Here is an 11,560-nt window from a genome sequence, read left to right on the forward strand (position 1 = left end):
CTCAATAAAATATTTATTTAATTATTAATCATCTAATGAAATAATATCGTGAGATAATAGCCTAATAGAATTTTTATGTTTTATTTGGGTAGATAAATTTAAATTTTTTCGGTGAAAGATAGGGGTGGGGAGCACCCAATAATTATTTTAAATATTTTTTTAACTTTTCTTATCATATAATTTAATTACTATCATCAGACGTGCACCGTCAGCTCTCGATTTGTCTGATTTTCGGTATTTCATAGGAATCGGCACGGGTCGGCGAGCATTTCGGGGGTAAACCCCTGATATAAACAGAGCATTTCATATTTAAAAGAAAAAAAATAGAGTCATTATGTAAATCCCTCTTTCTACTTCTTGTCATTTATTATTCTTATTAATGGAAGGTAAGCTCCCAGCTGCTCAAGCTCAAGCCTGATGAAAGGACTTGATCTCTCTTAGGTAACAAGTGGGAGAGAAACCCTATTTGAGAAGAAGAATGGAGAATTGGTTGGTATTATTAGTTACCAAGAGACAACGACTTCTCACCATTCTCTCTCCATGAGCCCAGCCCCACTTCAAATTTGATTCTTCATCATTCCCTCTCCACCTACTCTCTCTTTTGCCCACAAATAAGCCTCTCTAAAACCCACTTTCACCACCCAATGAGTTCCTCCACTCTCCACACTATAATTATTCTCTCTCATTCCTTCAAAGCAAAGCATGAATCCAACCCCATTTACAAAATCAGCACCACAAATTCAAATTACCCTTTCTTCTAACACACATCTCTCTCTCTCTTTCACTCACAGAGGCCTGAAAGTGCTCTCGCTATGAAGGCCCCAACACTTTACCTGATGGACACATCTCAAAAGGCCTGCACAATAAAGCCCCCAAACACTTACCTGATGGACACTCAAATTAATTCAATAATCAAGGATTGACATTGCCATTTCTTAAGCTTTTGGCCAATTCTCCACCAAATTCATGATCCAATCAATAGATTGAGTCTCTATATCTCTCTCTCTCTCTCTCCACATTACCAAAATGAATCTCTTTTTCACATTGCCATTCCTCACACCCATCTTCTTCCTTTTCACAATGGCTCTAGGATGTAATTTGAGGCACCAAACCTCAGATGGTGGGTTCAAAATGTATCAAAAATGCATGGATTTGCAGACCCAAGAGGCTTCATTGGCTTGGACTCTCTACCCTCGCAACTGCACCATAGACATGGTTTTCTCAGGCAGTCTTCCTTCTCCCTCTGGTTGGGTTGGGTGGGGAATCAACCCCAAATCCCCAAATCAAATGACAAATTCTCAAGTTTTGATAGCCATGAAAGATCCCAACACAGGGCAACCAATTCTCCTCCCCTTTGTTCTGGATCCATCTGTTAAACTCCAACAAAACCCAGTGCTTTCTCGCTCTTTAGACATACCCATTATCACATCCTCTCTCATCCTCAGAGGCAACTCAGTCAAGATTTTCTCCCTCTACAAACTCCATCCCAACAAAACCTCTCTCAACCATGTTTGGAACAGGGGCATTTATGTCCAAGGCTACTCCCCCACCATTCATGGCCTCTCTCAAGAAGATCTAAAGTCCACCAAAACTGTAGAGATGCTCTCAGGTTTGGCAAGCCCAAATGACTATTATGCCCTCAAGACGTCCCATGCCATAATCAACTCCTTCTCCTGGGGGTTTCTGCTTTTGTTAGGGGTAATCACGGCAAGATACCTCAAGCACTTTCTCCCTCTAGACCCATCTTGGTTTTACATGCATGTGGGTGTGCAAGTTACCGGATATGGCCTTGGGATTAGTGGCTTCGCCATGGGTCTCAAGCTTGCGAGTGTGTCGGATTCCGGGGGCATTTCGGGAACCCACAGGAAATTAGGCTTTGCCATTGTATCTCTAGGCACTTTGCAAAGTGTGGCATTATTTTTCAGGCCAAAAAAGACCAACAAGTATAGAAAATATTGGAAATCTTACCACCACTTTGTGGGATATGCCTGTGTTACAATAAGTGTGGTCAATGTTTTTCAAGGTTTTGATTTGTTGGGTCTCTCCCCTGATTCTAAGGCAAAATTGGTTTATTGCTTAGTGTTTTCAAGTTTGGTTGGAATTTGTGCTGCTTTGGAGATCAATAGTTGGGTGATTTATTGCCGGAAAAAGAAGGAAGAAAACGAAGATGAGGGGGGATCCACTGAAGAGGAGCCGGATTTCAACAAGTTAAGTTGCCGGAAATAAAAATTTCCGGATAAGCATGAAGTGAGTGAGTGAGTCTTCTTTTCCCATCTTGAAAGGGGTCAAATTTGTTTGGAGATGACCACAACACAATGCTGTTGATATGTTCATTTTTCACAGAATGTGGTGATGGACTTTGGAGGGGGGGGGGGGCTTGGTGCTTTCTGTATTTTTGTTTTTTTATATTATTTTTGAGTTTTGACGATTCTCTTACGCGAAATGTTAGACTGATTTGGTTTTTCATTTTCACTCTTTTATCGGCATTATCATTATAGTTTTTTTCTAAGTAATTGGGGTCGATATTATCTTTTTGCTCTTTTATAGTTCATTAAAATAAATGCCATCCTCAAGAGGCTCCGGCAAAAACCTACTTATGATAATTGTTTAGATCCTGAATTTGGGGAATTACATCAACTGTTTTTTACTAGCATCACGCTAAATGTTGACCGACCCTAATCGAAATGTAACTAACTGGACTAATTCAATTATACAATTGGGTCGATTTCTTTACAGCATTATAACTGATTGGTTTCATTAGAGGACCGGACAATCCACTGATAAAAAAGCGGGCATCACCGATTCTGTTAGAGAATAAAATTCTGGGGAAAACTACGTTAGTTCCTTTTTTTGGACTATTGAGGGAAAAAGCCTGATATGTGATTCCTTGCATTTCTCCCTCGTTTCAAAATGGAAATTGATGATTTTTTTTTTTTAAAAAAAATCTTAACTTTGAGAGCTCTCTCCATTCTATAGTACTTTTTTTTATCGAAAACCATGTTCAAACGAATAGAGAGTCTAAAGTTTGGTAGTTTTTTAAACTTCAAACTCAGAGATTATAATTTCTTAGTTTTGATCCATGATTTCGTTGAAGGTTTCCATAAGGTTTTCCTTAGATGTATAATAGGAATTTCATTAATTGAAGCAATATTTTTATAGGCTTTGAGCGCCCTCTCTCTGGCTCTCCCCCCTTTGAAAATAATAATTTTTTTGTTATACGAAACATTTTTTAATAAAGGTATTTTTTATCATTACAAGGGGCACCCATATGGAGCACACCAGTGTCATTTAATATTTCATATAGGTGATATCACACCTTATGTAGATGATGTCACACGCATCTTAATAACAAAAACTATCCTTACTAAAAAATGCTTAACGTACAAAACAAGTGTATATAACTATTCAAATTTCATTGACTACAATCATAAATTATTCTATAGTGTGAGCACCCTAATACTATGGAGTAATTTATCATTCTACTCAACAAATTTAGACACTTATATACTATTATTTTGTACATGGAGCTTATGTTTAGTAATGGTATATTTGGTCATTAGGAGGGTGTGACATCACCCACATAAAGCATTAAATACTACTAGTGTGTCACATTGGGTGATGTCACACCCTATGTGAATGACGTCACACCCTTCCTAACGACAAAAAATACCCTTATTAAAAAAATATTTTATGTACAAAATAAGTCTATATAAGTGTCCGAAATTTGTTGAGTATAATGATAAATTACTCCATAGTGTGAGTACCCTTATATATATATATATATATATATATATATATATATATAAAAGGTTGCAACCTTAATCAATCCAATTAAGGCACACCTACAAATTTTATCATAAAATGTAATTTTGGTATAAACATTTTTGAGATTATCTGAAAATTTATTTTTATATCTACATATAAAATTTTAAACTCCAAAAATAGTTAAAATCTAGTAGATCTATACACATGAAAATATTGAAAATTGACGGTCTAGATTATATATTGCAAGATGCACTATTTCCAAGACTTAAAACTTTTTTTTTCTTATATTTATACATCTTGATGTCGATATGACCAATTAGAGAGTTTTTCAACATTAAAACAACATTTTTCCGATGGATTTTTTATCTGCGTCTTTAATTCTACATTTTAAAGTATATATATATATATATATATATATATATATATATATATATATATATATATATATAAATGAAAAAGTTGGGATTAGCCTACTAGGTCATATGAACATACGAGCCCAATGGCCCAGATTGAATTTGGGCCGATCTGACGGTCACGACCTCATTTTGTGTTTGAATTTTAATTTTTTTTATAAAAATCCAAATCTCTTAAAATTTTAGGTGTGTATTTTTATCATCAAGGCGCACCTAATAAAAATATAAGAAAAAACTTATTTGAGAAAAAAACAACCAAAATACCTCGAAATATTTTGAGGGTATTTTGGTCAATTTATTTCATGTAAAATATTATTTTGATATTTTTCAAAGATTCAACTATTTTTGATGAACACACTTCTAAAATTTCATTGGATTTGGATTTATAGAAAAAAAAATAAAATTAAAATACTAACGGACATCCGTGATCGTCAGATCGACCTAGATTCAATCTGGGCTGTTGGGCTCATGTATTCATATGAGCTAGTGGGCTAATACCAACTTTTTCCATATATATAGGGCAAAGTTTATATAGAGCCGAAACTCTAAAGAATCAAATTAGAGCCTGCCTCAAAAATTTCATGAAAAGAGGTTATTTTGATGCCCAAATATTCTCAAATTGATCATCTCGACATCAAGATGCATGAACATGAGAAAAAAATGGATTTCAAAATTTGAAAATAGTGCATTTTTTAATCCATTTTTGGACTGTCAATTTTCAAGTTTTCATAGATCGGTCGATTTACACTATTTTTGAAGCTTTAAACTTTATAAATAAAGATGAAAATATATTTTAAGGCTATCACAAAGATTTCCAGTATTGAAACCACATTTCTCGATACTATTTTAATGTAGGCTCTAATTTGATTGTTTAGAGCTTAGGCTCTATACAAACCACATCCATATATATATATATATATAAATATGTGACACAATGTACAATGGCTAAAATTTCTTTTTTAACTGCTGAATAATTTTGCTGAGTCTGGTTCCAAGCTTTGGATGTAAAACGGACTAATTGCTATTTTTCAAAAATTATTTGTTTTAGTATTCTTCCTAAGCCTATTTCAGAGGCTTCAAATTCTATAATTTTAAAAGCATTAGGATTTGAAAGTGTTAGGCAAGGTAATTTTTTTGCCTTTATTTTTATTTTTCTCACAGCCAGAGTATGCTCATTTGTCTACTTTGGTGGATTCTTTTTTAACCTTTGAAACAAATGTTTAGCATCAATGACCAAGTTTTCATTGAAATCGGCAATATAATTCAAGCAACCCAGAAATCTTTGAAGCTCAGTTTTATGTAAAATATTGTCTGGGAATTTATTAGCAAATTCAATTGCCCCATCTATTGGCACAATACTGCCTTGAAAGATATTATGTCTTAAGAATCTTATTTTAGTTTGGCAAAGACTATTTTTCTTAGCTGAGACAACTAATCCTGCATTTTTTATGGCATTTATAAAAACATTTATATGTTTAAAATGTTGCTCAATATTATCAGAAAATATCAAGACATCATCAATATAAACTATCATGAATTTCATAAATGGATTGAAAATATCATTCATTATTTTTTGAAATTCAGAAGGAGCATTATTGAGTCCGAATGGCATTACATTCCATTCGTACTGTCCAAATGGAACATTGAAAGCAGTTTTATATCTGTCATTTTCGGAAATCTGGATTTGCTAATATCTTGCTTTTAGATCAAATTTAGAAAATATGCAAGCATTCACAAGTCTATCTAGTAAATCTTTTTTATTTGGAATTGGATACATTATCCTTTTGAGAACCTTATCGAGAGGTTTATAATTTATTACCAGTTTTGGAGCCCCTCTCTCTTTTTCAGAAGCTTTTTCGACATAAAATGCTGAACAGCTCCACAGAGATGAACTTTTTCGGATAAGCTGTTTTTGGAGTAAATCATCAATTTCTTTTTTACATATTTCAAGCAATCGAGAATTCATCTGAATAGGTCTAGCCTTTGTAGGTATTTTATTTTCATTAAACCCTTATTCATAAGGCAGGCTTACAATATGCTTTTTCCTATTCCAAAAAGTACTTGATAGGTCTGCACAGATTTCATTTTCTATTTTCTTTCTAATGTTTGCAATATATTTAATATTTTAAGATAAAAAGAGTTTTTCATCTATTGTTTTATATTTTAATTTTTCTTTCAAATGGCACAAATTTTTTTCTTTATTTGAAATAATTTGTTTCACATTATTCACTTCCCTTATTTTTGGTTTATCAACAAATTCGAATTTTATATAATGTCCTTCTATAGTAGCTTCTATTCCTGAGCTATCTATTTTTAATGGATATAAAAAATTAAAAAATGGAGTTCCAAGAATTACAGCTTGACTTAGTCCTTTTACCATAATAAATGGCATTTCAAAGCAGTTTCCATTATTACATATAGCAGCATTAGATAATTTATAATTTATTATAAGTCTACCATCTGCAGTATTTTAAATTAGGGCCGTTTTGCTAAAATATTTGGTGGGGACTAGTCCTTTATTTATGCAATTTAGATCAGCTCCGGAGTCTACTAAGGCTAGGGATTGGAAATTATATTCTTTATTACTATAATTCTGATTAATGTAAACCATTTTTGGGTAATTACCTTATCAATTAGGTTTACATAATTATCGGTTTGTACAGAGTTAGAAGATTCTGGTAATTCCCCTATTGGTGATGGCGGATTTTTATAACCTTTTACAAGGGCATCAAATTCAATTTCTTCATCTATATTATCTGGAGTGTTTTGTAAGTTGGAAGTTAGTTCCAGAACTTGTATTCTATTTTTAAGAACGATTAATTCATTTCGAACTTCATTTATCTCATGTTTTAGGTTAGCAATGGATGATTCTTTTTTAGAACTATTTTTTATTATTGATTCTTTTGAGAATTTCAGGAAGACTATAGTCTTCTTGGGTCTTTACTAATGGAGAAGGTTTTTTCTTTGCTTTAGCTATTTGAATATATTGGGTTAAAGCTTCTTTTTTTGCATTAGGATATACTATTTTGTCAATTATTTCTATTATTAAGTTTTCTTCTTTAGAAAGTACATTGCAAAAGCAATCATTATATTCCTCAGAGTCGGAACTACTAAATATTAAAGTTTCATCTTCAAGTTCTCCGACTAGTGGTTCAAAGTCTGTAGTTGATGGACTATCTTCAAATTCTTCATCTATTTGCAGTATTTGATACAATTGTGCTTTTATATTCTCCTCTAACTTTAAGGCATTAATTTTCTTCTGTATTCGGCATTTATTTTTATAGTGCCCTACCTTGCCACAATTATAACATACTGGGATTCTTTTTTTACTTTTATATTTTTTGGAATTATTTTTAGAGGCAAATTTTTTAGTAAATTTTTTCTTTATTGCGTTTTTTAGTACTAGACTTGTATTTTTTATTTTTATGTCTTTTTGTATCAGTTCTATTGGACATAGGTAATGTATTATAACCGAACTATTTGCAAAAATCACCCAACCCAATTCTTTCTTGCTTGTCATCCTTTGCTTATCAAGTTGTCTTTTTAATTTCAGATCAGTACACAAGGCAAGTCCTTTTGTGCATATTTCCACGGATAACTCTTATAAGGTATAAAGGGAGTATGATATTATTCCTCCATGCTTATTTTTTAGTCTATTTTTGACTTTTTCTGCAAAAAGAAATGACAGTCCTGCTATAAACTTTTCTTTCCAGTGATCAGCTTTACTATCTTATCTGGAAAGTAATCGGGAGAGGGATACGTCCTTATACTATTTGAAATGTGACAATGTTGGACACCTAAGATTAGACAGGAGGTCTTCAGATTTGGTGCCTAACAAGGACGTACTTCCAACAAAATGAAAGGTTATAATATAGATGAGAGTATTTATGGCGTCACTTTCACTATTGGGTATATATTGTCCATATTCATTTTTCACTGTCCACTGTCTTGTGGCAGTTAATATTTCTCTTTTGGTGGTTCATCTATATGAAAGTCCCACCATCCTCTTAACCAGCCAGTAAATCTACATACAATAGCCTTGGCTACTTCCTGATCATGATTTCAGCTAATTTTACAGGTTGTTGCATACATTGTCATATGTTTCATTGTATCAAGTATTTGATGGTCAGAAATACCATCGATATTCCAATTTACTATTGTTCTTTCAGAATAAGAGACCGTACTAGATATTAAGTCTTCTTCAAATTGTATATCAAGAGGAGTCGGTCTTGAATGATACATTATAGTATGAGAGGTTGGTCTAAACTTTTTTCCATAATCTATTCTATTGACATTAAGGTTTTCTTCTTTGAAGGCTTCTTCCATTTCTTGTAGCTCATCATTGGTTGAGTTTTCTTCGTGTAATACCATAGCCTCTGATTCAACCATTATTCCTTTTCCCTTGATATCCAATTTGGCTAATTTCTTTACTAATTCATATATTAAATCCTTATTTTCTTCCTTTTTCTTTATTCCTTCCAAACTAAATCGTCCTTTATTAATTTTTGGAGGAGGTTTGAACAGAACCGCTTTTGTGCCTTTTTTCTCTATTGTTTGGGATTCGATATTTTGGGTTTTACTTACTATATTTTCAATTATGGTAGTTTGCTTTCCAATTGTTTGCAAACACAAATTGGTATAATTGTTTTACTCAATTATAGGAGGTATGACATCTATCTTATGACTATGATGTTCATTTTCTTTAGGGATTATTTTATGTGGAGAGGCCTTGGTTTCAGGCTTCTCTTTTAGCATTCCTTTTAATTGAAGGCTCCTATCAGGAGGATGTATACTATGGATTTCTTCTCCTTCAGTTGTATTAATATATTTGGTATTGTTCTTCAATAGTATTAAGACCAAAGTCAGGGATTAAGATTTCCTTTTCCCTTAATATAGGTCTAAGCCAATAAAAAAATCCTATATTTTGTTTATTCTTATTTATAAATTTATTAAATTTTTATGAAAAGCATCTAGCAACTATTTGGGGAATTATGCTAAATACCAATCATAGATTGCTCTATTTTTCTCAGAAAGATAATCATTCTTAATTTCTTCTAGGTCTAGTTTCTCTTCTTTCTGAAGTGTGAGAATATGAAAATTTAGGTCTGATGGTGTTGGTTCACTATTAGATGAACTAGGGTCATACATTTTATAAACACGTCTATGAACATTACTGTTTGTTCGGGTTAGTCCTTCAATTATAGGTCGCTGGGATATTGATGAGGTAGAGTGCCTAGAAGGTGTAGGTATTTTGATGGGGGTTCTTATAGAATTTTCTAAAAGAGTCAACCTGGTTCTTCTATCAGCATTAAATTGTATCTCAATATCCCCATCTGGATATTCTATAATTTGATCCGGTTCACGATTAACAAGGGTCCTATATTGTTGGTTCTCGTTATGTATAGACCAATTTTCAGGAAGAGTAATTTGGGACCAACAAATGGATTTAGGAATTACTGTATTGGACTTTTCTATATTGGTTTGAAAGAATATTATTTCTCCTTTATTGTCCATCTGGAGTACATTTGGACTTAAGGTGTTCATAACCTTATAACATGTCTTGTATATTAAGGAAATATTTTGAGATCCAGGGTTCATGTCAAACCCTTGACTCTTTAAATTCAAGGTGAGAACCTTAAGAAGGTTCAGATTAGTTAAAGATACTGAGAAATTAAAAAAACAATTAAAATATATAGGTCTTTACATAAACTAGACTCAACTACTTCTAACAAAGAATCAGAGAACTTGTTATGACAGCTATCTCTTAGGCATAGTAATATAGAATTATTTAATCCTAATCGAGTAAGGGGCTTTATCGCTACTTGAATAAGTCCTATATGAAGATACTTATATTCTTTGGATCTATGATTTTGAATCATTCGGTCCGATAATAGTTGGAAGCTTTCTTGTTCACTATTGACCGATATACTTTGTTCAACAGTCTTTATAGCATAACTAGTCCTAAACTCAAAGGTTCCTTTTTTTATAAATATCAATGATCGGAACTCTTGAGATGTTCCAATTTTGAATTTGTTTTTTGATATTATCGATTATTATTTCTTCCTTATTTTTTATTCGTAATGTTCTGCTTGCTGATGATGCTGCTCTGTTGGACAGTGTCCTAATAAAATTTTCCATTGTAAGATAACGGATGAGTACTTGAGTCAATCAGAAACAGTCCTTGTGCCTTTTTCACCTCTCTTCTGGCCTTTTTGGCAGTACGGGTCACGACGACTTTTGGTCTCAACTCTCAGACTTATCTTAAATGACAAATTTTATTAAGCTATTGGCCTTTAGAACAGTACTATCATCTTACAGTTCACCACTGTAAAACTACTGTGGCTCTGATACCAGAGAGACCAAGATCTATTTTTCAGGTGATTATTAATTTTAGGCAGAACCTATTAATAAAAGGGATAAAGAACGTAATACATAACAAACCTAATAATCAGATACAGTGATACACCCAATAATAACAGTGGAAAGAAGTCTATTACAAACCAGTTAATATAAGTAACAGATCTAACTTTACACAGAATATAACTTTGAATTGCATGGAATAAGGAAACTTACACTAACAAAAACATATAGAAACACTTACAAATTACAGATGCAATGGCTTGTGAAGAGCCTCCACTCTTCTGGACAATAACTTGGTAGGCTATTTAAATTACAGTCACACATATACAAGTCTCACAACACTCAGTTCCGAGATGGTTGGAAACACCTCCCGATGTATTGGATACAAAAATAAATAAAAGTATAGAAAGAGTAGAAAGAAAAGAAATAAAAGGTAACAGAGAAGGCTACAGGGGGTACAGAGAGTAGTGCAAAGTATACAAAGGTATAGAGAGTACAGAATAATAATTTCTAAGTGATGCTTTAGAGAGAAAACAAAGACAGAAGAATAGCTTATGAGTGAAGCTTTAGAAAGAGAACAAAGACGGAAGAATAGCTTCTAAGTGAAGCTTTAGAGAGAAAATAAAGACAGAAGAATAGCTTCTGAGTGAAGCTTTAGAGAGAAAACAAAGGCAGAAGAATAGCTTTTGAGTGAAGCTTTAGAAAGAGAACAAAGACAGAAGAATAGCTTCTGAGTGAAGCTTTAGAGAGAAAACAAAGACAGAAGAATTGCTTTTGAGTGAAAATTTAGAAAGAGAACAAAGACAGAAGAATAGCTTATGAGTGAAGCTTTAGAGAGAAAACAAAGACAGAAGAATAGTTTATGAGTGAAGCTTTAGAAAGAGAACAAAGATAGAAGAATAGCTTCTGAGTGAAGCTTTAGAGAGAAAACAAAGACAGAAGAATAGCTTCTGAGTGAAGCTTTAAAAAGAAAACAAAGACAGAAGAATAGCTTCTGAGTGAAGCTTTAGAAAGAAAAAATA

The 11,560-nt window shown here is 32.9% G+C and overlaps 1 protein-coding gene across 1 annotated transcript; it reads left to right on the top strand.

The window, feature by feature from the left end:
• Positions 1–895: 895 nt before the first annotated feature.
• LOC18446633 (Auxin-responsive family protein) lies at positions 896–2,466 on the top strand. The gene has a single exon (XM_006856745.4). It carries the CDS (start codon positions 1,027–1,029, stop codon positions 2,224–2,226), a length of 1,200 nt encoding a protein of 399 aa, XP_006856807.2. The 5' UTR covers positions 896–1,026; the 3' UTR covers positions 2,227–2,466.
• The last annotated feature ends 9,094 nt before the right edge of the window (positions 2,467–11,560 follow it).

Source organism: Amborella trichopoda, chromosome 10 (assembly GCF_054954075.1).
Source record: "Amborella trichopoda isolate Santa Cruz 75 chromosome 10, AtrichopodaSantaCruz75HAP2 v2.0, whole genome shotgun sequence".
Taxonomy (NCBI): domain Eukaryota; kingdom Viridiplantae; phylum Streptophyta; class Magnoliopsida; order Amborellales; family Amborellaceae; genus Amborella; species Amborella trichopoda.